This window comes from Anolis carolinensis, chromosome 2 (genome assembly GCF_035594765.1).
Source record: "Anolis carolinensis isolate JA03-04 chromosome 2, rAnoCar3.1.pri, whole genome shotgun sequence".
NCBI lineage: Eukaryota > Metazoa > Chordata > Lepidosauria > Squamata > Dactyloidae > Anolis > Anolis carolinensis.
Window position 1 is genome coordinate 258843634 of NC_085842.1, and position 27058 is coordinate 258870691.

Here is a 27058-nt window from a genome sequence, read left to right on the forward strand (position 1 = left end):
CTGTATTTACGACTTTAGCACCAAAATATCACGATATATTGAAAACATTGTCTACAAAAATGGCTTGGATAATCTAGAGGCTTGGATAAGTGAGGCTTGGATAAGTGAGACTCTACTGTATACACACACACACATGCATACACACATGCCCCAATGTGAAAGATACTAAATGTTGGTCAGTCTGCTGGAGAAAGGAAATAATATGGTTGTACCATACTCAATGAACACTCTTAAAGCACCCCAAAAATTGAGACTTTCTGGAGTAATTCAGTAAAACGTGTCAATCAGTTGGCCTCTTTTTTAATAGGGTAGACAATTTAGAGAGGATCTTTGCAGATTGCTGTGGCTGGAACGGGGTAAATTATTCCTCACAAACTAAACTGAAATTCATTTGCCTCCTTGACCTCTAGCAATATACATATTCATCTTGTCATTGTTCAACTGGAGAGAGAGGGATGTACAACTGAAAATCTAGGTGCCTGTTGATGTCTGCATTGCTGCTTTCTATCTCTCTGATATCAGCTTTCTCTCCAGAGTTAGCAGTGGGGACAGATTTGAAGGCTTCGGTGGGGCGGGAAGGAATGAGATGCAAAGGAGAAAGGAAAGCTGTTACTTAACCCGAAAGCACCTTTTAATGCTACAATCCTGTTAAGCTTGGTATCCCATTAATGCCTGTATGTGTGCTCACACATGTATGCACATCCACACACACCAGTTTCACAGCGCATTTCTGCTGTAGAGACAAGTCACATAGAAAATGATTACTAGAGACGTTATAAGATTGTTGTTGGAGCAAGAGCCCTCTTCATTTGTTTTACCTTTGGATGAAGAATTGATGAGCCAAACAATGAACAGGTGCCAGGGGACCTGGCAGTGCCCAGGTTATTAGAACAGTAGTTGTCAACCTGTGGGTCCCCAGGTGTTTTGGCTTACAAGTCCCACAAATCCCAGCCAGTTTACCAGCTTTTGGGATTTCTGGCATTTGAAGGCAAAAATGAGAACCGCTTTATTAGAAGAAGGCATTGTTTGTTTGTTTTGGGATGTTATATCAGTGAAGTGTGATCCAGATCCATCATTGGCTGGGTTCCATGCTGTCTGAATAATAGTGAACTACAATTCACAGATTCCCAAGGCAATCATCGTTTAAAGTTTTAAAAAAATGAATTAAAATGAACACATATTAAACATTTAAAAATCGTATTCAATATAACGATCACGCCATCCAGAAATTGTAGTCTAAGGCTGTTCCGTAGTCATTGCACATATTCCAAATCTATTATTGCACTGTTCCATTCTCCTAAAGCCTGATCCTAGAGCTGGGTTTTTACTTTCCTTCTTGAAGACTAGGAGGGAGGAGGCTGATTTATAAGGGATGGGGGATGGCTAGAAAATGCATACCCCAACGAGTGCTACAACACACATCCACATGGAAAACATGTGTTAAAAAAAGTCAGCAGAAAATCTGAAATGGGCAATATAATGCACTACAGCTGATCAGTGTATGGATGGTGCAGAGCGGAAATTTGGGAGCAACATGAGCAACAGTCAAGTAAACAGTTACACTACTGGAAAATCTAATAATGGAACTGGATATGGCACTATAAGAAAAGTGAACCTTCCCTGAAAAGAAATCACTTTCTCCCTGGGTTGCAGTGAGTTTTCTGGGCTGCATGGCCATGTTCCAGAAGTATTCTCTTCTGACATTTCACTCACATCTATGACAGGCATCCTCAGAGGTTGTGAGATCAGTTGGAAACAAGGCAAGTGGGGTTTATGTATCTGTGGAAAGTCCAGGGTGGGACTTTTTGAAATCTTTCTACTTTCTCCTTTTTGTTGTTGAGTTGGAATATGAACTCTATGGCTGATTCTCATCTAATGGGCTTCTGCAGTTTAGCGCATTTCTCCAAATCTTTATATATAAAAGAGTGATGGAATCGCGGCACCGAGCAAAAGAACTAAACTACGCCCCCCCAACCTCGAAATTGGACAACACAACCCATCATCCATGCCTCTAGGTTGATACAAAAACCTCCACGGGGCCTTAAAACCCCAGCCGTCAGCCTGGCTGGAAGGCCCCATGGTGGTCGGAGGAGGAGGGGCCTCCATGCGGCGGTGCCACGGAGTAAACATTGTCAGGCCGTGCCGGGGCCCCAGCAGGAGTGGAACAATCCCCCCCCGTGAAGAGCCACTGCGGCCTCCTCCATGCGCCACAGGCCGGAGGGAGGCCGCCCGCCCCCAAGAGCCACCTCAGCCTCCCGCCAGCCGGAGGGAGGCCACGAGACACCAAGGTTTCTTTTTTCTTTTCTTTTTTTGATGTTGAGGCCTGCAGAGGCAAAGGCGGGGGGGGGCTTCCAGAAAGCCCCCCCCCACGGAGAGCACTGCAGCCTCCTCCGTGCCCCGCAGGCCTCAGGGTGGCCCCAGCCAGGAGAGAGCCAGAGCCAGAACCTTCCCCCCCCCCTGAAGAGCCAGGCTGGAGGGTGGCCGCAAGGACCAAGGTTTCTTTTCTTTTAACAATTTATTTTCTTTTGGAGATAGAGGCCTGAAGGGGTGGCCTCAAGGCAGGGAAGCGCTGCGGACCCAAGCAGGGAGGCCACTAGGCCGCAATGTTTTGGTTTAGTTTTTTTTTTTTTAGATACAGGCCTCCAGAGTCGGAGGCAGGGGTGGCCGCAAGGCTGGGAAGAGCCCCCCCACCGTGTCCTAAAGGGTCCTAAACCCTCCCTCCCCTTTCCCCCTCTTCGGATGAGGGCCCTCCCTTCCCAGCCTCAGCTGCCTGGGCCTCTCTCTCTCTTCCAGGGATTGGAAAGAGGGGCCACCTGGCTGTTGTCTCAGGCAACAAATATCATATCTACAATTACTGTGGTGTAATAATACAGAACTATATAATATCTAAAATCAGGACATTCAATAAAGAGGAACACTCTGAAAATGGGAATTCCAGAAAGGAAACCCACAGGGCCATCTAATACCTCCCAACAAAGGATTCCCCCAGGCAAGAAGCAACAATATATTCTCTAAAATCAGGACATTACATAAAGAAAACACTCTGAAAAAGGGAATTCCAGAAAGGAAACCAACAGGGCCAGCTAACACCTCCCAACAAAGGATTCCCCCAGGCAGGAAGCAACAATATATTCTCTAAAATCAGGACATTACATAAAGAAAACACTCTGAAAATGGGAATTCCAGAAAGGAAACCAACAGGGCCCGCTAACACCTCCCAACAAAGGATTCCCCCAGGCAGGACAGGAAGCAACAATATAATCTCTAAAATCAGGACATTACATAAAGAAAACACACTGAAAATGGGAATTCCAGAAAGGAAACCAACAGGGCCAGCTAACACCTCCCAACAAAGGATTCCCCCAGGCAGGAAGCAACAATATAATCTCTAAAATCAGGACATTACATAAAGAGGAACACTCTGAAAATGGGAATTCCAGAAGGGAAACCAACAGGGCCATCTAACACCTCCCAACAAAGGATTCCCCCAGTCAGGAAACAACCAGGCTTCCAAACAGCAAGGCTATTCAGTGCTGTTCAACCTAACCAAGCAACATTTCCCCTTCATAGTACACCCTCAGGGTTTCAAGCCATGAGGCTACTCCGTCTCATTCTGGAGGATAAGGATGCCCCTATGTAGAAAGCAGTCTTTGAAACAGGGAGGCTATTCAGTGCCATTCAAATTGGCTAAAAAACCATTTCCCTACAACGCAACTACCCAGCCTTCCAAGCAGCAAACCTATTCCATTGTATTCCAGCTCACCAAACAAGGATTCATGTAAGGAGAAAACACCCAGACTTTAAGACTGAAAGGCTATTCACTGCTATTCCATCTGGTCAACAAATGATTCCCATCAGCCACAGCAACGCGTGGCCGGGCACAGCTAATGTTAAGATAAAGGTTGTTCGGTTGGATCAATTCAGCACGAGGGGAGATTTGTGGACGCTGCAGGAACTTTTTCATGTTTCCCATGGTGTGTGTTGGAAACTTTCCAGAGTGGAACTCGATTTTTTTAATCCACATTCTGATCTGCATTACGTGGCTGTTTTGAAGCAGTCTAGGAATGGCTAGAGCAGAATCCAATTCTTTCTTAACTCAAGCTTTGTTGCATTGATTACTGTAGACCCACTACTTCAACCTCCTATCAAAAGTTTGTTGCTCCAGCCTTCCTTTATCCTTCTCTCAGTAGTGAAGCTGCTAAAAAAACCCTTCCCAGTAGACCAGTGGTTCTCAGTCTGGGGTCCCCAGATGTTTTTGGTCTACAACTCCTAGAAATCCCAGCCACTTTACCAGCTTCTAGGATTTCTGGGAGTTGAAGGCCAAAACATCTGGGGACCCCTAGTTGAGAACCACTGCAATAGAAAGAAGATCAAGAGAAAAAGAGATTGGCAAGAATTAAGACTTTGCAAAAAGATGTTTCTTTATCATAAGCTTAGTTAATGGGGTATTCCCGTATTTCTTAGCACCTGATCATATAATACATTATGTACATTCTTCTCAGACAGGATACTTTGAGATCCAGTGTCATTTCAGGATGGTTCATTCCCGCTGACTAGTCTTGGGGAGCTAGTCTGCTTCTGCTTTCTCTCGTCAGTGGCTGGAACTTAGAATCCTGGAGCTATTCATATACATTTGTCTCTAAGACCCTTTTCTTGCAGGATAGTGTTGTGAGCGATAAAAGAACCTACTGGACATTCCTTGGATTAATCACCTGCAAATATATTGAGAAAGTAATATTTTGGGTGGAGGGATTAACTAGGTCACTAGGTGGCAGGAGTGTAACAGAAATTAAATTAAGTTACAACTCCCAAATTCTTGTTTTAATCTTTCCCCAGTTTCCATTAGATGGCAGCAACGCAAACCACTTCAGATTGGCCAATAATGGCCTTAAAGGCGAAAAGGATTTTATCCCTACTGTCAGACACATAGAAAGAAGCTCTGTTAAGAAATGCTCATTATTGGCTTCTTTCCTGGAAACTACAGAACTTTTGCTTTTGGGTCTCCACCCACCAACCTCAGTAATGTATACAAATACATTTCTTTTTTATGTTGCCTGCAGTCCTCTTTAAAATAAATGTACTAAAGTTAAGAGAGGAATTCAGTTAAACAGTTATATTTTTAGTAGTATTAATACTCTATACTGTGAGATATACGTACTGTCTAAAATTCCATAAGATGCTTTGCAGATTTTTTTTTAAAAAAGGTTTTCAAGCTACATGAGATAGTGGCACCATTAGTTACTTAGCACTATGAGTATTGACTGTAAATTATTCTTTCAATGTGGATCTGTTCCAGTTTCTTTAGTGGAATTCCAGTTTCTGTTCCACATTTTTTTTTCCTCTGATGTCTTTAATATTTCAGAATAGAGTGGCAAACTAAAACCACACTTTACTGGTAGATATCTCAGGAGGCCTTTATGGTGCAGAGATAATGTATTTTGAGTGTAAGGGAAAGACTCTAACTGTATCATTCTCCTTAAATAAGGCCCCTTTGTGATACCCTGAGACCATTGAGTTTTTCACATAAGAAATGTGTCAGTGATCAGTCCCACAAGTAAAATCAAAGTGTTGTGAATGTGTGTGCACACATGCAGGCTGATCACACATGACAAAACTCCCTGGGAGCCTAGTGAGTCACAATTTTAATGGCTAGTGTATGAAGCAAATATTGCTGTCCAGTGTCCACCCATGAGTCATTCCCATCTTCTCCATTAGTTTTCCATTGCAGCTCCAATTCTAAACTGATTTTTTTATGTGTCAAACTCATATTCAGCTAGGGTCATTCATGTACACTATAAATTCATTAATCTATAAAAAAACTGTCAAATTATTCACTGTTGGATTTCTCTTCTAATCCAGGAAAAAGAGTTTGGTATTATTAAGACAAATCAACATTTAATCACCTTTAAGACTTTATCTGTGACTACATATTTGGAGATGGGGGAGTACACATACACGTGCAGTTGTGTGCATGCACGCGCACACACAAGGCCTTAAATTCTGGTGCTGGGAGAAAGACACAATATTAAATAAAATGAAATTAATAAAAACTCCACTTCTCCAAAGCCAGAGTCCCCTGGGGTGATGACTGTGGTTTTCAAAACACATTTCTTATACTTTGAAATTATCAATAAACCATTTCATTAACTACTTGGTGAAGAACAAGCTATAGAGTTAAATTCAGATTGAGGAAATTTCCATTAAAATCAATAGAACTTATTCAAGACTGATGTATTCTGACCAGCAATTTTCAATCCCAGTGTAATGTGAATTGGAGACCATTCTTCTAAAATATTTATTGGCTGAATTTGGCTGAATCATGTGAACAGAATGCAAACGATCACTGTTGCTGTTGTGATACAAACCAACAATACCAGAAACAGTATGATTAGACAACATCTGGAACGTTTGCTTTCTCTCTCTTTCTTTTTCAGCAAGGTATCATATCCTGGAGTGTAAATATCTTCCAGCCAGTAGTGGATATCATTTGGATTTTCCTATAAGAAAAGAAAAGCAATGTGATTGTTTACTGTGCCTTGACAACAAAATGCGGGTAACTGACGACATTTTATTTACCAGTGTTTGCTGCCCAATGACACAAACCAGGTTCTCTCCACTGCCTTCTGTCTCTGCTTATTAGTAGGCTTGTGCATTTTGGCTGAACCTCAATCTTTCTGCTGGCCAAATTTTGGGAGACCCGCACATCCATTTTTGTGCACCTCCTGAAACTGGGCAGGTAGCTGAATAGGAGTCCCACCCATGGGAAAAAGCCGGATATAAATAAATATGATGCCAAATAGGAGAGGAGGAGCCACAACCAGTTGCCACATGGCCCGTTTAGGCTGAAAAAACATTACGGCTGAGCTCTTGTTGTTACGGCCAGCTGAACAAGCAGAACAAGTCAGATTGGCCAAAGGGAACTGACCAAACCAAATCCATGCACAAGCCTATTTATTAGCATGGAGGCCAGACAGTGGAGCAAAACTATTTTTACTGAAAGAAGCACAATGGCCACTGTGGCTGCTGTATTAAGACCAGAGCAACCCTTCATTCAAAATGATTAAAAACTTCCAACTATCCCAATTCCCAGACCTATTCCCAGTCTCTTTATAATCTTCTTTGCCCTGAACCTATGGCTTGCTTCAGTGCATTTCCCAAAACAGTCAAGCAAGTTTTAAGGCAATTCCTTGGGCCACAAAAGCAAGATGAATAATCCCTCTTCAATCCTCGTTCATCTGACAAAACAATTATATCAGCCAAATAACACTGTAGGATCCTAGTCAAGTTTTCTAGTGGAAAATGTTTATCCCTAATGGTAAATATAAGAGAGGCCTGGTTTTATGTAACCGTACCTTTAGATAGCAAGCCAGGGTGGAGTTTAGGGAATGCCTGTCATAGTCCTGAACAGTCCAAGATGGATTATTCCTCCTTTCCTGCCAGGTGTCATCAATAAAGACATCGTTGTATAGAGGATTACTCTTGATGGTTGATTTCAAGGTGACAGGTGTAATGTGTTTTCCAAGGGCTTTGTCAATCATTGCCGGATGTAGCTCACCAAGTTGCACAACAGGCTGTTCACGTACATTTTTCTTTTCTTTCTATGAGTATAAAGGAAAGCTGTCGTCTACATTCATCTCAGAAAAGATCTCTCCTGTAGGCTTGAAACCTTTCATGTTAATGATAAACCAATTCTTGTGGCATTGAAAAATGCCTTTTAGGAAGATGTGGTAGTGCTTCATGTAATATGGGCACATTCCTGTAAAAAGTATGACTGATTCTTTAACAAGCTTGTCACAGGAAAGCCATAGCTATGATGCAATGACTGTACAAGGAATCCAGATTAGAATTTGGATGAAAACGAAGTAACTAATTGCCAAAACAAATATTTTAAAGTAATAATTTACCACTGTATGAAAGCCCTAAAGCTCTAAATAGGCAGAAACATTTCCTTATGTATCACCCCATTAACTACATAGAATGGCTATTACTTCAATTTTTCACTCATCAAAATGGGAGTTGAATGTTGCTGTCCCAGCAGTAATCTAAATGACAGTGACTGAGAGCCCCTTCACACTATATAATTATAGAACCGTGAATTCACTTTAACTGCTATGACTGCATCCTGTGGAGTTATGGGGTTTGCAGTTTGGTCATAGGTCATTTTCACAGGTACAGTGGAGTCTTACTTATCCAAGCTAAACGGGCCAGCAGAAGCTTGGATAAGTGAATATCTTCGATAATAAGGAGGGATTAAGGAAAAGCCTATTAAACATCAAATTAGGTTATGATTTTACAAATTAAGCACCAAAACATCATGCTATACAACAAATTTGATAGAAAAAGTAGTTCAATACGCAGTAATGTTATGTTGTAATTACTGTATTTATGAATTTAGCACCAAAATATCACAATATATTGAAAACATTGACTACAAAAATGGCTTGGATAATCCAGAAGCTTGGATAAGCGAGGCTTGGATAAGTGAGACTCTACTGTATTACTACTGAGCCATATAATCCACTACCACCCCTCCACCTTATACCTATGCATTTGGATTTTGGGCCCTAAATGTAGAATTTTGCATTTGTCTCTATTGAATTTCATTAATTTTTTGTCAGTTTTTAAATTTTATCTTAATTGCTTTTGAATTCTGTACATATCTTGTGATGTGTCAGCTACCCTTTCCTTCTGCCAATCAATTGCACTTCTGAAGGCAAGTCAGATGAAGGAGTAAATGAGTCATAAATAAGAAGAGGCTCCAAAGGCAAAGAGGCACGAATCTCTCTATAATTACCCTCAGCGAGTGCTGGAGAGTAAATCGATTTGCAGTGCCTGCCAGCTCCAAATTTAGCTCCTGTCAGTTTCCATATGTCATTCCTGAGACATGACATGTCCACTGGTTATCCTGTCTTGCATGTCATATTTGTGTATTGCATCTACACCAGCATTTTCAATGGCCCTGTCTTGATAGTTAGATGAGGAAGAGAAAAACTTTCTTACCAGCAATACCATTTTAATGCATGTAGAATTGGCACAAAAATAATGGATTGGATCTTGTCTGAAAGCTACCAATGCCTCAGTCTCACTGGAATCAATGGGACATGTTATGCCATGGATATATTTTCTATTCATGTTACTGGGTGTAAAGCATGACTAATTCAGTCTGATGTGATTTGAATGTGATTAGTATACCCAGTTTTAGATGGTGATGGAGGGAGCGGCAAAACTAGTTGAAAACATATTCTATATAATGGTATTAATGTATTTTTAGAAAGCCTATATTCTCACTAGCTTAGTGGGGGAAACTACACCTTGCATACAGAAGGACACAGGTACAGTTCTTAGTATCTTGAGATCACAGGGGATGCACATAAAAGTGTATATAGTGAGTTACAATAAAGTATCATCTGTCACCCAGACTCTACAGAACAGTTATGAGTTGCAGTAGATAATTCTGGCCTAACTGGACAAATGGTCTGAATTGGTATAAAGTAATAGCAGGTTTGTGGCTTCTTGGGGTAATTTGGTTGGCTGTGCTTAGAAGTGCTGGGCTAGATAGACGCGCGTTTCACCCAAGAAAGCTGTTCTTACCTAAATGGATTTAAAGTTGGACCCAGCCCAATTTCTTAAAAGATTTAATTGCAGGCAGGACCTAATTTTTCATAAGAATCATTACCTTTTATGAGTAGTGGCATATTTAAGTCTTCGTTCCCCTTATACTTCGACCTCTATTTATTTCAACATTACAAAACAACATTTTTGAAGTATATGTACTAATGAAGTGCTTCAGGGGACAGTAGTGCCCTACATCCATTCAGTGCGCTCTAAGCAAACATCTAGCCAAAATAGTTTGTTCACAAGGAGTGTAATCATTTCCACCAACAATAGTCTTCAGAATTAGTCTACTCTACATGGTTTCAAGATCGAATTGCAAATCAGACCCTGTGCAATTTGTTCTTTTTTCATCAAACATTGTTGTTGCTGCTGTTGTTGTGTGCCTTCAACTAATTTCTGATGTATGGCAACCCTAAGGTGAATCTATCATGGAGTTTTGTTGGCAAGATTTGTTCAGAATTTGTTTGCTTTTGCTCTCCTCTGAGGTTAAGAGAGGTTAAGAGAGTGTGACTTGCCCATAGCTGAACAGATTTTCATACCATGGTCTTCAGAGTCATAGGTTATAGGTCAATGTTCAAACCATGCAATGTTTGGACTTGTTTTGGGCAGTAAATCTGCATGTTCATCCAGGCTGCTCTTACCAACTAATCCTACATATTCCCCTGGAAAGAAGTGCCTGCATGTAACTGGACTTACTGTCTAGTATTTAGAAATAACACCTTATTTGGGTTATCTTGGATATTATCAGACTTTCCCTGCAGCCCAGATCTGCTGAGTTTGCCAACTGCTCTCATTTGTTTTGACCAGTCCACATTGGTGTACTCATTTCAAGGATGAACCCTGAAAATCAGTTGTCTTGGCAATGTGGCACATATGCAATCAAGTATGCAGAAAATTCTACCACTAACAGTGCTAAAATTGCAGAAGATGTGGCTTAGTTGGTGAATGTTGGATAAATATTTTTGGTTGGTATTTGATATCTCACACTCACCAAGAGCCAGTGAGGCAAAGAAGAAGGTGCTGGTATTACTGCTGCTAATATAGAACATACCAAGATCCTGTCCCCCTCAAATGTTATTGAAAATGTAATCAATAAGTATTCTCTGGAAAAGAGTGCAGTCAAATTATAAATGTCTGTCTGGACTTGTCTGAGATTAACAAATCCTGAGACAAGGGTTATGAGCAGGGATATAGTTGCAAGTGGGGTGGATGTGGAGCATTGAATGATGGCATTGCCCTCCCTGAGAAGTTTGCCAGCCCAAGGAAATTTTCTTTTAGACCAAAATTTGCAATAACTTAAATGTCAGTTTGAATATTTTAAAATATAGTCTACTTCTTCAAAGCAAAGGAGCAAGAATTTTTCCCCAGTATTCTCATTATATGGCCAAAGTACAACAGTCTCTGTTTAGTCATATTGGCTTCTAGAGGAAGTCTAGGCATGATTTGCTTTTGAACCCAATTATTTGTCTTTTTGGTAATCCAGGGTATCCACTTACAAAGATGTAAATTCCCAACAGGATTTCATCAGTTATTTTTATGCTGCTGGACTTGCTTTGCCATCTTTCTTGTGACCTTTACACTGTTCATTTGTCTATATATTGATGTAAACAACTAAAATGTATTTCAGTAGTGTGCTCTTAAAAGGGGTGTTTCAGCAGAGAAAGCTGATCATAGTCACGCTGGTCCAATTAGGGGAAATATATTATCAGTGAAAGCTATCAAACATTTGTAGCAGGGTTCAGCATGCAGTCCATAAGTGGATCAGGATCAAAATGCCTAAAGGTCTATTTTAGTGAAGAGATCAAAGTGGGAAAACCATCATTTTCACATAAATGCCAAAAGCAGTTTGGTATTTATTTATTTATATGCTGCCAGGTATTTGATGGAAAAAGATTTAGGTAGAGTAAGAAAGTTCCTGCTCCAAAGCTAATAAGTGTCATAAATTTAAAAACAATTGTTGGCCCGAGATGCAAGTTACTTGTCATGTTGGCCTCTGAATATTGGAAATAAGTGCAAACACTGCTAAGTTGAGGAAGGGCCTTTGTAAGCAAAGAAAGAAGGGGCATCAGTATGAATGATTTCTCTATAAAGGTCATGACAGGCTAACATACACAGCAGTGAGGCTCCATGTCCTAAGAGGCAACTGTTTGTTAAAATAAAATGAATTCCAGCACAGAGAATTTAGGTTAGTCTCAAGGTTTAATGACTTCAGGAACCGAGAGGTCACTCACATCTCTTTTGAAAAGGAACACCCCTTTCCTACCTCTTCTCCTGTTCTGCTATTAACTAACCCTTAACCTCATTAGCCTCTGCCAGTCTAAAACAAAACATGCTATTCAGCAATGATTGGTTCTATACAAGGTGTGCATCATGTCTAGTTCAGGGCATGTAATCTATTCTATTTCAGACTTTTAAAAGAAAGTAGGATAATTTTAATAAATTAAACCTGAAATCCTATGCAGAATTATTTTAATTTTATAGAAATCTATCAGGCTTACACCTCACCAAATATAACTAGCATTGAGACATAACATTTGTGTACTCTTTTCTTACATCCTCTGAGGAACGTGTTTCTGTTTTATTTTAAATGTTAATAGTGCATTCTCCCAGAAGGCTCTTTGAACTTGCAGAAGATAAATTTGTTGCTTTTCAATGGATCCCGTGCTTTTTAAAATTGTTTTGCTGGGTTGGATAAAGTAGAAAATCTGTGAGCTCTTTGGGGGAACAGGAAACCAGAAAGACAGACAGACCCTCTCTTATTGGTATCCCGGGGTTAAAAAACAGGACCCAACTTGAAAGATGCAGAAATGGTCAGCTGCTGGCCCACTAAACACAGTGAGTGGGACAAAAAAGATGGAGTAGCTGGAACATATGAAATATTAAAATTGAACTTAGGTGTGCCTTGCAAGGATTTTGGTTGATGCAGGTAAACAGTTTGTGCTGGATGACCCCCCACCCCACCCCCCAGGACACATCAGGTCAGTCTTACGCATCTATCAAAGTGTGCAGGATTCAGCCCATTTGTAAACACTGAGGAAATAATACTGAATGGTGGTGTTGTGCATGCCTATCTTACTGGGAGCTGAAGACAAATGCCATTACAAGTTGATCTGTAATCATCATGAGTTGTGAGAGAATTTCAAAATTTTGATAGCTGGGAACAAAGGATCCTAGCACATAGGCCTGAAAAGTTCGTGCAGTTCGAGGGTGATGTATAAATATACAATTTAATGAAACTATTTTAACATTATTTCTTTCCTCAATTCATTTCTATATTTTCATTGATCTGATAATGCCCATTAATCTATTATTCTACATCAGACAATAACCTCATCAATCACTAAATTTATAATGACTGATGAGGAGTATTTTGAAGCAATAATACAGGATCAATAGTGGCAACCTATCCATTTTCAGGTGTATGTTTCCTCGTCTTTCAATTTGCTTCCTTTAGACCAGGTATGGACAAATTTCAGCCCTCCAGGTGTTTTGGACTACAACTCCCACAATTCCTACCAGCCTACTGGCTGGTAGGAATTATAGAAGTTATAGTCCGAAACACCTGGAGGGCCAAAGTTTGCCCATGCCTGCTTTAGACTCATTGTAAGTTGGGGGGGGGGGGAGAGAGAGTACAATTACAACACCATATGTGAAGGGTGGCAATAATCTGACCCACCAAGTGATGTTGGACTGCAAATGGCATCATCCCTAGCCAGCATAGCCAATGGCAAGAAATGCTGAGACTTGCAGTCCCACTATCATTGGAAAATTGCATTTTCCTCATCAGTACCATTTGATGAGAAGTACTCAAAACATTTTACAAGCTATCATCCAGCTACAAAAGTACCATTATTCAGCCCATTAATCAAAGGCACAGGAGAAATATTGACCAGAACAATCCTCTTGGAAGTTAATGAAATATAAAGCTTCAGAATTTGGAGACATTTTTTTTGGGAATAACTATAGCAACAACATATTCAATGGAAAGACAAATTGCTTACCTGTGAATAGACTCTATTGTGCCACTGCTGTTCCCCAGGAAAATGTGTTTCTGGAAAATTTGCCAGCCAGGTTTGTAAAAAGACTGAGGTTTTTGCTAAGGACTTTACATCTAGCTGAAGGAATTTATCAGGGTGGTTGTTATTTGGCAATACAGAGAGATCCATGTTTCCCTTCTACATATTCTGCAGTTCCAGAGCAACTACTCTTTCCTTCTATAATTAATTAAGTGAACAATGATACGGCCTTTCTCTTACCTGAAACCATAGCTGAAGCTGTTTGATGTCAGGCAGGCTCATTTCCTATTGTCTGCATGTAAAAGGGATCATGCAGCTGCTCCGTTTAAAGCATTAATTTCTGTTTTGAAAAGCAGGTTTCAAGGTGCAGGAAAAAGCTAAGTATGTGCCCCTTAATTGTGACTGGGAATTAAGAGACACACTGACATAGATGAACAGGCCCCACATGGGCATTTGGTGTTTCAAAGGAGACCTTTAAGCACAATCAAAAGCTATATATTTCATAAGGATTACAGAATGAGAAGTTTTCATTAGCAAGAAGAGAAAAATGTCAGTGTGGTTTGCAGTGTAATTTTTTAAAACACAGCTTTATTACAGAGTGTCCTGGCATTTCAGATGACTTGAAAAACTATCTCTAGCAATATGCACATTGTGTCAAGGCTCACTGTGTTAACACTGTGTTAATATAATGCATCAACAACACGGAACTTGGGGTAGCAGTCTTTCTTGGGATGAAATTGATACTTCTGAGTTACAAAGCATAAGTAGACGCTAATGTATTGTGTCACCTGACCAAATACATAGGTTGCTGCTATGACATTCAGCCTGGAACAATGACACTGTGTCACATAGTGGAGTTTTTAGCAGATACTTGAAATTCTCTTTTATTAGCTACTCAATCACCTCTCATTTACACTGACATTTTTCTTGATCACTGCACACTTCTGATCAGCTTGCTACATTATTACGCCAAAGCACAAAGAGTGTATTTAGGCAAAAAGCTGCTTTACCACTCTAAACTACTATTAAGAGTTGCAACTGACTTTCTACATGGTAGATTTTCTGTGTATACATCCTACTACATCAGTTTATTTGGTGCCATTCTCCTTTACGACTTTTGGTTTTCTCCAGTATTGCTTTGGTCCAAGGGCACATTCACACTACACAGTTACTGAGCTGTGATTCCCCATTAATTGCCATGACTGTACCTTAGGCAATAATGCTTAACTTTATGATTTAGGTCACTGACATGATACACAATCATGTTAGAGAATTGTGACTATGCCCAATGGGGGCTCATACGATGCCCAGTGGAGCATCATCCAGATGTCCTGCTGGGCTCCCACTACATAACAAGGCACCTTGAAAAAATGTTATTTTTTTTCCAGATGGGTATAAGGCATAACAACTTCCCACTGCCATCTGTACTGGATTACCAGTGCAATAATTTTGTTGGGGGCCATTGCTCCTCTCTTCCTCTGGTCTCATGATGCAAGGAAGCCTGACCTATGATGTACTATATCGTTGCACACTGCAGACACTGCCATGCTGCTTACTCTGTTTGTGAGATTGTCCCCTTGTCACAGCTACAACCATGTTCTCCTACTGGGAATACATCCCTTGCACAATCCCACACTTCTAGAGAGTGTAATCTTAAATTGGTGTATTATGTTGTAAATTCCTAACAGAACCCCATCCCAACAACATAATAAAACAGAATCACACTTGTAAGTGGAGGAGTTTATATAATATAGATATATTTATTGAAGGTGTAAAAATCAAATGACGCATTTACAATATTTCCTCATAGGGAAAAGGTTGCCTTGTTCACGTTTCACAAAACTGTAAAACTGTATGTTTATAAAGATTTAAAAAAACAAGGAATTTTATCACAAAATTATTTTTAAAACCTTTTTTAAAAAACTGAAAATTTAGCCCAATTCATGGTAAGCATTAGGTCTCTCCTTATGGTAAAACTTCAAGAGAATATCTATGAGCAAAGACAGCAAGGCTCGCATCTCTTGTTTAAAATACTTAAACATAAATGACATATTAAAACAGTATAGAGTTCTTTCATAGGATGTTACAAGGTCTAGAATGGTGTTTCTCTACACTACATCAAACAGTGCAACAGAGATTCAGTGTAAATCTTTACAGTGTTTAATTGATTCAATACTTGTGTTCAAGTATATGTTCATGCACATGATTAAAATCCCCACTTTGCCATTTTGTCTATTTTTGTTCATAAAAGTTTCTAAGTTACAGTAGATCATTTCCTACAGTATGTTTCTAAGGGCATAGAGAAACCCTATAAACATGAGGTGTCTTGACATTCTCCAAGGCACATTCATTCATGTGGAGAATATGTGTTATGATGTAGACTGTCTGTAGAGACTGCCCAGGGCTTCCCAGAACATAAAAAAGAGCAAGAATAGATTAGATTAATAGTCTACAGTGTCCACTGTTTTATTCACACAGCAGCCGACCAGTTGCCTACTGGAAACTCATAATCAAGATATGCAACAGTTTCTTATGAACTACGTTCCCCAGAAATTGTTACACCATCACTGGATGGAGTCTGTAGTACATTAATAATAACCAATAGCAAGCAACTGATGGCCCCACCTTCTGCAAATTTGTCCAACAACCTTTCAAAGCTGTCCAAATTGCAATTTCCCACAATGAAATGAAATAACTGAAAAAACGTACTGCTGCGATTATGAAAATTGATACTGGGAGGCTGTGGCAACATCCAGAGATGTTCTGGGTCAAATGTTGTGTTTATCACACAAATACATCTCTGGGAAAAGTTTGTAGGATAAAGCCCTTAGTAAAATAAGAATTGATTTCCTAATACATTCTGTAATATAACCTGTTCAATTTTTTTTAGCTTAACTCACATCAAAACCTGTTGCAAAAATATCTGAAGTCAATCTGACTCTGAGCACCAATATATCATAATAAAATAAAGTTGATTTCATTCTTGGATACAGCAAAATAAATCACCTAAAAAGTAAATTCAGGGAAACATGATGGTTTCTTACCAGGTACAATGCAATGAACGGTTATGTGTGCTGAATTTACACTTGTTATAAGTGATCCCATTTAGCACACCTAACCATGGACAGTATTTTGCTACTTCTTCCTCTTTGGGACTTGGGAGTGGGAAAAGCATTTACTGTACTGAATATAAACATTTAAAATAGTATTTTTTTAAAAAAAATTCTGATAAATGTATCCAAAATAATTCATATAAAATTAATCATGGAAACTCTGAGCGTAAAACAAAAAAATGTCTTGGCAGGCAAAAATAAATTAATTTGATTAAATTATATGTAATCTGATAATATTTGGTCTGAAGAAGCGTGCTTGGGGGTGTGTTTATAAATAATGTGACTGTGAAGAGCTGAGAGCTAACCAGACTGCCTGCCAGAGGTCAACTCCTTTGCTGCATTTTCTGCGCATAAAAGTCCCTGCATGTCTCACAGCAACGCTGATACCACCTCATGTCCTGACAGAGGTTCTTCTCCCGTATCACGCGGCAGTACACAGGCCATTGGTCTCCCAGACACTTGAACGTTAAGGCAGCTGTGACAGGATACAAAACAAAGAGACATCAGTGTCTTTCCAATGGTTCTGTAAGGCATTTACCATGTTCAGATTTATACGATTTTGTATAGCACACAACATCAGATGAGCAATGAAGATGAAACCAAACCTAAGAATGATATACGGCTAATGATGTACTAGAGTATACTGCAGAGAATGTGTTAGGGAACATTTCTTACCCAAACAATGAGCTGAGGTTTTTTTTTTTCCGTGTCAATTCTCTCTGGTGTGAGAGAATTGGCTGTCTGCAAGAACAGGGGACACCCGGATGTTTTGATGTTTTTATGGGAGGCTTGTGGGAGGTTTCGCTCATGTCCCTGTTTGAAGCTGGAGCTGATAAGAGGGAGCTTATCTATGCTCTCCCCAGGTTAGATTTCAACCAGCAACCTTCAGGTCAGCAACCCAACCTTCAAGTCATCAGTCCTGCTGGCACAAGAGTTTAACCAACTATGCCACCGGGGGCTCCTATAAGCGGAGGTGAAACACATTCATTGTGGCTCTGCAACTCTGATCACAGCATAGGAAATACAGCTAATACATGCAGAAATGATAGGGCATGATTAGAATGACCATGACTGTGTGGTGCTTACTCACCTAACCTAGGAGATGTAATTGTGTTCACATTGATTTTTTCATTGCAGGGCTGCAGATGACAGGGTCTGTAGGCTGCAGGCTTTTCAGAGGAGAAACACTCATTGCCATGCCTTCCTGTGATTTTATGCATGCACTGGATTACCCGGGATTGCATACCTTTGCCACAGGTGATAGAGCACTGCAAAGAATGCAAGAGAGACAAATAAGGGTGGGGACCTTTTATTTGTTAAAAAACAAAAACAAAACAAAAACCTCAGGATTTCTTTCAAATTGGATACAGGTTGAATCTCCTTTTTCCAGAAAACCAAATAAGTCTAGAACTTGAAATGGGGCTAGTTACACCTTACTGAGTTTTTCCTCAAAGAGTTGTTGCTCTGCCAAAGCTTGATATATGATGGGAGAAAGTAAAGGGAGGGATTCTGGGTTCTGCTGCAGGACATACAGAAATCTTTGTTGTGCCTAGGCATTATGATTTTTCTGTTCCTAATTGGTATTTTCTCTAACTGTCCCCTCCCCCCCCCCCCCAAGATTTTGCCAATTCCTATCTGTCCCTGATTAGATCTCTATTTCTGGCATTATCTCTGTTTCTAATTGGCCCTAACTAACAAGTCTCTAGTTTTATATTCTCTCCCCTATAGTTAGCTTTCACTGTTACAACATCCCAAAGGATGTGATTGTCTGGCTTTATTTGGGCTTCCTAAGTTCTTACTTTTGCACAGATACTATTGTTTTGCACAGATACTATGGTGCTATCACCACCTGCAGCACTAAAATAAAATTCTCAAGAAAGAAAACCAAAAAATAATATAGGGACAAAGATGAGTTTACTAATCTCAAATCAAATTATAGCATTCTAGATATGACAGATTACACTATACCACTTATACCATTCCAGATATCTCGATGACCCTCTGACTCGCTCTCTCTGTGTATCCACCTTGAATGAAGTTGTAGATTAACAGATAATGAAAGAAAAGCTCAACACTTTTACATTCTTTTTAAAAAGGGTTCGGGTATACTTCCACAGTAACAATTCCATCTGAAGGTTTATGTTAAAATGACTTGTGAGCTACTATACACACATCTGACTTTGGGGAAAAGCCTGCAAACCCTGGAATGGTTTCCAGAGTGTTGCTATTGGCATTCCTCCATTCAGACAAACATTTCTCTCTCCAATAGCAAATTCAGATGGTGAGTGCCAACAAGACTTTAGCCAAAAAAGGGGCCACTGTAAAGCGAGAGGGAATTATCAACATGCTGGGGGAAATCCCAATGTTTCCAAAAGTACCAAAAGATCTTCAGCAAAAATTCTAAAGCAGCAACAAAATCGCAGTACAGACCAAGCAGAACTGATCGTACTACTCAGCAGTTAAGAGTATGCCATGCACATCAACTACCTAAGTGCTTGAAAATGGTGGTTCACTTGTAACTGGTATAAATTTGGTGATTTTATAGGGAAAGCATATGGTGTTTTTGAATGCACATGATAAAGTATATGTTCAGTATATGTGTGCACAGATATTGCAAAAGATGTGCATATTATTCTACAAATTGTGTAATTATTGTGCTTTTAAGGAAAAGTACATAATCTGTCACCAATGCTGCTGCACTTAGTTTATTTCTTCAAAACAGCTTGATTAGCTCTAGGTATAGTCTATTTCATAGCAATAGATGGATTACTAGTCACATTCAATTTTTCACCTACTTGTCTGGTGATCACTAGTACCTACACACAGATAAACAACCAAAATTGCTGACACTCATCCAGTCTTCATCTTCAGAAGTGCCACTACAAGGAGATTATGGAGAAAATTGACTTCTGCTACCTGTGTAGTTGTCTGTCTTTCAGCTAGAGCAGTGATTCTCAGCCTGTGGGTCCCCAGGTGTTTTGGCCTGCAACTCCCAGAAATCCTAACCAGTTTACCAGCTGTTAGGATTTGATCTTGAAGAGCTGAAGGCCAAAACATCTGGGGACTCACAGGTTGAGAACCACTGAGCTAGTGTCTCACTGCCCTGTCCCCTAATAACATATTCTAATAGTAGAAAAGAGGCAATATGGCTTTAAAATAGCTAAAATATATTAAAATGTACAAACGTTCTTCCTTTCTTTCCTTCTTTCTTTCTTTTTCTTTCTTTGCAAAATGCTTTCGGTATGCTGTGTTGTACAACAACTGGTGTAACAGTTCCAGAAAGGACTTTCCTTTAGAGGTCTAAGACAGCAGCATGTGTATAGGTAATGTTGCTATTACAAAATTATACCTAACTGATGTTTTGACATAGATGGGCAGTTTTAAATGGTGTGAAAATTAATTCATATCTAAGTTTGAACGTATTTGGGGATATGTACATTACTTCAGTATACATGCTTCTTGCGTATTCTTGTCAAATTTTCAGTAATGGTAGCTCACCTATATTTAATTAGCTTGGGATGTAAACAAGAACATTTTAAAGTATAAAACAATTAAAATACTGTGCTCCAAACATAATTTTGCAATGAGTAAATGCAGCATGAACCAATTTCAGTAAATTATATTTTGGTTCAATGCAGAATCAAGTATGCACCCAACATACTTCATTGTGTACTTTTCTTCTGACTGCAACTGATGAGCAAAATTCGGCTACAAAACACTCTGGTTTTAAGTATACATAATATATGTGTGTATCTATATGTAATATACACACATATACATAGCCTTTTTATCAAAGGAGAAGATGCAAAACCTTACTCAAATTTCTACAGTTGGGAATACAATCCTAAGATTTTTGTACAATTCAATCAAGCACCAAGTCATAAAGAATGTTCTATACTCACTGTATTTGAAAGCCATTAAAAGGAATGACAGATGATATTTCTTTTATTCTCCATTCTCCATAATTCAAGTCACTGAACTTTAGACATTATACCAAACAAACAATCTTTCAATTTGGCACCACCACATTTATTCAAGATTCTCTTTCCTTTCCTGCCAGACTCATCTATTTTGAAACCAATACACAGTCCTTAGACCAACATCTGAGGAAGGTGCGGTAATGCCATACGCCACTTCCAGCTGGCCTTAGTAAGAAGGAAATTAAGGGAAAAATTGTCACTGGCAGGGAGCAACATTTAAACTGTGTACCCCAGCCAAGACAATAGGCAATCACTGCCGAGTCTGATACAAATCTGCAGTTGGAAGTGCCAATCTGTAACAGTGTTAACAACATATACTTGGATAACGTCTTCCAAGAACAAATGATCAATCCGGTTGCAACCCACAAATCTCTTGTTCCAGAATTATTACAGAGAACATAAGAACATGAGAAGTGCCTTCTTGGAGCTCACCAAAGCTTCCTGAAAACAAATCAGAACAGAACCTTAGAAGACTAGAGGTTACACGTTTGCCTAAAAGGTTTTGACTTGGAACAGAGAAAGAAGAGAAGTGAAAATATGACATGGTAGTATGCCTCCTGGTCCAGACTAGAATAAATTACAAATACAAGAAAAACCTGGAAGCTTTAAAATACATTTTGAGGTTTTTGTGCCATCTGCATTCTGACATATTTCACAACTAAACAGTATCAAGCAGAATCAATCCTCATTGCTGTAATTCACTATGGAAGACTCTGGAAATATGGGGAGGAAAGGATTTCTGTGCATTTTAGGTGGTCTTTCCTGTAGTGTATTTTTTCAGTCTCCAGAGATATTAAAGTTGTCTTTGATTTTTTTTTCTCTGTTTCTACTTTGATATCAGAAAGTGGGTATTGTAATTCATTATCATTTTTTTTTAAAAAAATTGCATTACTGCTGCAATGTGCCTTCAAGTTGAATCTGATTCATGGCAAACCTCTCATAGGATTTTTCCTAGCAATATTTATTCAGCAGGGTTTGTGTTTGCTTTTTCTTATGCTGAGAGACTGTGAGTTGTCCATGCCACCTGAAGGTTTCCACAGCCAAATATGTATTTAAGTCACCTTAAATCTGATCTTGGGAGAAAGGTGCGATATAAATTAAATAAATAATGATATCCCTAGTATAACACTCAGATCAATGCATCAAATAATGAATTATTTAGTTGAAATGAATTCAATTTAACCATTACTAAGACATAACTATGCTACATTACAATTATACTATAACGTGGAATAATTGTTTTAGCTACATTCATCATTACACCGCTTTTGTGACTCCTTGTGTATTTGGTACTATAGGTAATGTTTGTATCTATCTGACATTTTAAAAACTAAAAATAATTACCCAAATTACTCTAGTATTAAGTAATACAATGGGAGAAAATTCTTTAAAAAAAACAAAACAAAAAACAAGCTATATCAGGCATGGGCAAACTTTGGCCCTCCAGGAGTTTTGGACTTCAACTTCCAGAAATTCCAGCCAACTTACTGGCTGTTAGAAATTGTGGGAGCTACAGTCTAAAACACCTGGTTTGCCCATGCCGGAGCTATACTGACACCTAATTATCACTCACTGGAATGATAGCTGTACTAAATTAAGTTTTTAAAGATCATTTCTCTCACATATAAAAAAAGGCTAAATATCCTTTGCACAGAAAATAAGGGCCCAAGAATGCACAAACAAACTTCTCTTCAATATATTTTATTTCATGAAGGTCTTTTTTTAATTTTTTTTAAATGCTTCTGAAAAAATGCATTATACAGTGTCCTCTTGCTACTTCGCGGTTCACTTTTTGCGGACTCGCTGTTTTGTGGATTTTCTTGGATGCTTCTGGGACAGCAACTGGAGTTGGACTGGTTGGATCTTCTTGCATTCCAAGGCACTCTCAAAATGCCTTGGATCTTAATCAACCAAATGATGCAAAGCAACCCATGGAGGACTAGGCTGTAGCAGTGCCTGGCAGTTTCCTTTTCACGTGTGCGCTCTCGCCCTGGCCTCTCTTCTGAGTCCTCCACATTGCCCGGCTGGAGCAGCATTCCTTCTTCCCTTGCTGCAGGAGCAGAGGCAACCAGAGCAACATGGGGGGCACTTAGCGAGGGGGCAGCAGCAACACCTCAACCGAAAGCTGCCCCTGGATGCCGACGAGAAGAAGGGCATGGTGGGAGCTGGTGGAGAGGAGGGGCCAAGAAGAAGCACAGGAAGAAGAAGCAGAGCAAGGGGCCCACCAGTGCAAGTAGGGAAGGCTTCACTGGCTCCCTAGGGCAGGCTTATCTGCCAAATTGCTTCTCTGCCAAATTGCCAGAAAGAGGTGGCTTCACAAACAGTGTCGCAAACAGTGCAAAACAACCCACAAGCAGTTTTAATAAATAAATAAATATTTAATAAATATTAACATAAATAAAGCATCCCTACTTCGCAGATTTTCACTTATTGCAGGTGGTCCTGGAACGTAACCCCTGTGATAAGTGAGGGAACACTGTATACACACACACACATATACACACACCTTATTCTACACTCTGTAGAGGATCTTTTAAAGAGTCGCTATGGGCTGCTCAAGTTTCAGAAAAGTCAGATAATATGTTAACAAAAGTTTTAATTCTGCTCTGCTCTGTTGCTTCCTCAGGCATTTCCAAACCATTTTTGTTGATGAGTCAAACAACTGTCAAGAAGAACCAAACCTATCATGTTGGTTTCAAATAATCAGTTCACAAATATTGATAGCAACAATACAATTTGCTGTCAGTGTTGACGTTATGATTTTAAAATTCAGGAAAAATTATCCATGTGCAATGACAGGCTCCGGTTAACTTTCCCAAGTCCTGAAGCCTTCGTCCAATCAATTATTTTTTATTCAGTATTTACTTTTGGCATAATTTAAATTACTAAAGAAATCTGGGACCTCTTTATATGCTGCCAATACTTATTGAAAACTGACTAGTTTTCATGTCTATCCGAAACTTTAAAAATGGTTAGATGGGATTTAAGAAGTTATAGCACTAGTATTATCAGATGCGAAGATGTTAGATTTGATTGAAATGGAAGATCTTTTTGGAACATGTCCATATTATACATTAATTAGGTACATAATGGACAAATCTCCCCCCCCCCCTCATCCCCGGTCACTCTGGCAGTCCAACTGAGGTCACTGGGGTGACGAGCGACTGACATGACCCATATCACATCTGCTACAACAAGAATAGGAGTGGGTGGTAATGGTGGCCATCTAGTTGCACTGAATAGGGTTTGACACTGCTGGATGATCAGGAATCCCTCCTATCTCTACAGTGGCCAGGGGCAGAGCCTCAATCCTGGGGCCAATCTGGCATTTGGCACTCCAGATCAGCCCTGGGAGAGACTGTCAGTGCCGGTTCACCCTTGGACACAGAGCAATTAATTTATATTGCAGGAAAAGAATTCCATAGGATGAACATCCTGATGGTTAGAATTGTTAGACAGTGAAATATGCTACCTTGGAGTGCGGTAGAGTCTCCTTCTCTGGAGATTTTTAGAGAGGCCAAATGGCCACCTGTCAGGTATCCTTTGATTGTCTGTTTCTGCATGGCAGGATTAGGTGGCCCTTGTAGTCTCTTTCAACTCTTTGATGATATGATTCTATGAGTTGTATTTTCAAAGTTTTCATCTTTTAAGATGTCTTGAGGTGTAGGGTGAAAGTTGGGAGGGCTTTTAATGTTGCCTTAAAACATGATGACAATATGTTTTAAATAATATTTAAATAAGCTTTTGGAATTTAAATGTATTTTAGTTGCCTTCTCTTGTATGGAAGGCTTTTTAAATTTAGAATATTAATTTCATTTCAATACGTATATTCCTGTTTCCTCTTAGTCTTCATAAATTACAAAGTACTTGCTATTTTAATGTTTAGATTTAATATAATCTAATGAATTACCTTGTTCTTGTATAAAATCAGCTTTCAGTTTATTTATTCTTCCTTTTACAGATTTTCTTTGCATTTAAAGACTTCAATGTCACTTGTAGCAACCTTATGTTCTATTTAATCAATTTATGCTCTTCCCCTTCTTGTATTTTTTCAGCAACCACAGTGGTTTTAATTAGGCTCCAAGACAAAATAAAATAAAGAATTTCAGACTCAAAATACAAGAAGGTATGGTTGCTTACCTGTAACAGTGTTTCTTCAAGTGGTCATCTCTGGAATTCACACCTGTGGTATCTCCTGCATCAACGCAGCTGTTTCTAATGATCTCTTGCAGAGCTTTACTCCATTGAGGACTCCAGCCCCTCCCCTCCCCATCAGTAATAAAGCCAGGCTGCGGGGCTTGAGGCCTTAGTTCCATACTGCGAAAATCAGTTGCACTGTTCCTTCTTGAATGAGGCTATGGCAGCCAAATAAACTTTGAGTGATGATAAAGATAGTCCTGAATCAGATACAGACATTAAAAACTGGAGGAGAACAGAAGTAGGTGCTAACAACGGTTGAACTCCCTGTTGAGCAAAATGACAGAAACAATGCCACTTATAGATATAGGAGTGCTTGGTGATAGGCCGAAGAGCAAGATCCGAAATGTTTCTCACTGGTTGAGGAAGAGATGCGGCCAAATCCTCCATGCCATCAGTCGGAGACGCGTGATTTGGGAGTAAGGGACTGAAGTAGATTCCCGAAGTCAACAAGTCCGGTCTGAGTGGCAACCGAACATAATAATTGCCTGCTAGTTGGGGGACTGTGGCAAACCATGGCTGACGGGGCCACCATGGTGTTATCAGAATACAGCTGACCTGCTCTGCTTGCAGACAAGCAACTACCCTGGACAACAGTGGAAGTGGTGGGAAGATATATAGGGGCTACGATGTCCAGTCTAGGAGGAAAGTGTCCCCTAAACACCCCGACTGCTGATGACAAGGGAGTCATGAGCTGTAAAATTGGCATTTTGTGTTGGGAGAGGAAGCAAAAAGGCCCACTAAAAGGGTGTGCAATGTACGGAAAAGTGATTGTGCCTGGACAGGATGAAGGGACCACTCATGATTTGCATAGGTTTTCCGACTGAGAGAGTCTGCAAGAGAATTCTCGTTGCCTGGGACATGGACAGCTATGATGGTAACATCCCTTGCTATGCACCAGTTCCAGAGCCTGATAGTAAGGGATACCAGAGTTCGGGATCGTGTGCCGCCTTGCTTGTTGACATAACAAGCGCTTGAACCAGATGACTGAAAGCGTTAAGTGGTCTTTCTACTTTCCAGATAGTTGATGTGCTTGTCTCCTTCTGCTATGGTCCAGACACCATGCGCTGTATGGTTGCCTAGATGAGCTCCTCAACCTGTTAGTGAAGCATCGGTTGACAGCAGCATCGAAGGCTTGGGGGGAATGAAATGGAAGTCCAATGCACAGGTTGGATCGGTGAGTCCACCACTGTAGAGAGTGATGACTAGCCGCAGGGATTAGCAAACGCCTGTTGGGGCTGTCGTGTAAAGGATGAAATGTTCTGATGAACCACGTTTGAAGTGGTTGAAGATATAGCTGAGCAAATGGAGTCACTCCCGTAGTGGAAGCCATATGCCCGAGTAGGCACTGAATGTCCCTGGCCTGGTCTTTGCTATTACTCAAAGAGCCAGAGTACAAAGATTTTGGAATCTGTCTTATGGAAGGTATGCTTCTTGCCTGACGGGAGTCCAAGACAGCCCCAATAAATTGAGTAGTTTGGCAGGGTTGGAGATGAGACTTGTCCTTGTTGATAATAAGGCCCAACTTCTGTAATAACGACAAAGTAAACTGAATATTGTTTTGTAACTGGTCACATGTTCTAGCGACCAGTAACCAATCATCGATGTAGGGATAGACCACTACACCGTGCTCTCTAAGGTGAGCTGCCACCACTGCCATCACCTTGGTAAACACCCTGGGAGATGTAGAAATGCCAAAGGGGAGAACGCAGAAACAAAAAGCTTGGCCATTAGTCATAAAAGACAAAAATATATGATCTTGGCATCTAATTGCACATGAAAATAAGCATCTTTAAGATCAATGCTCACAAACCAAGCATTGCTGGGCAAAAGGGGGAGGATGGTTGATAAAGTCACCATCTGAAAACGACGATATATAATGTATGCATTCAGCCCTCTAAGATCCAAAATAGGATGGAGACCTCCATCTTTTTTTTAGAAACTACAATATATTGAGGAAAAAGGAAACATAGAGGGCGATAGGGGTTCTATAGCCCCTTTCTCAAGTAAAGTAAGAACTTCCTGCTAAAGAGCAGAAGAGTGAGGGGTAACTCTAACAGTGCCCACTGGGGGTTGCTCAAAATACTCAATGGAATAGCCATGTTCTACAATTTCCAACACCCAAGCATCTGACGTA

At 39.9% G+C, this 27058-nt stretch overlaps 2 protein-coding genes across 4 annotated transcripts in view; both read right to left on the reverse strand.

Moving 5' to 3' along the window:
* Positions 1 to 5934: 5934 nt before the first annotated feature.
* On the reverse strand, positions 5935 to 14271 carry minar2 (membrane integral NOTCH2 associated receptor 2). Its single transcript, XM_008103115.3, has 3 exons — positions 13617 to 14271; positions 7353 to 7598; positions 5935 to 6497 (listed from the first exon to the last, which is right to left on the reverse strand). Exons 1-3 carry the CDS (start codon positions 13779 to 13781, stop codon positions 6318 to 6320), a joined length of 591 nt encoding a protein of 196 aa, XP_008101322.2. The 5' UTR covers positions 13782 to 14271; the 3' UTR covers positions 5935 to 6317.
* Positions 14272 to 15371: 1100 nt separating this feature from the next.
* Positions 15372 to 27058, reverse strand: part of adamts19 (ADAM metallopeptidase with thrombospondin type 1 motif 19) — a 139282-nt gene continuing 127595 nt past the window's right edge. For all 3 annotated transcript variants that reach the window (XM_062972125.1, XM_062972124.1, XM_062972126.1), the window contains 2 exons: positions 17835 to 18012; positions 15372 to 17219 (listed from right to left, as the gene is read on the reverse strand). In XM_062972125.1, coding sequence (XP_062828195.1) covers positions 17068 to 17219; positions 17835 to 18012 — 330 coding nt within the window. In that variant the 3' untranslated portion in view covers positions 15372 to 17067. The remainder of the gene's footprint in view (positions 17220 to 17834; positions 18013 to 27058) is intronic.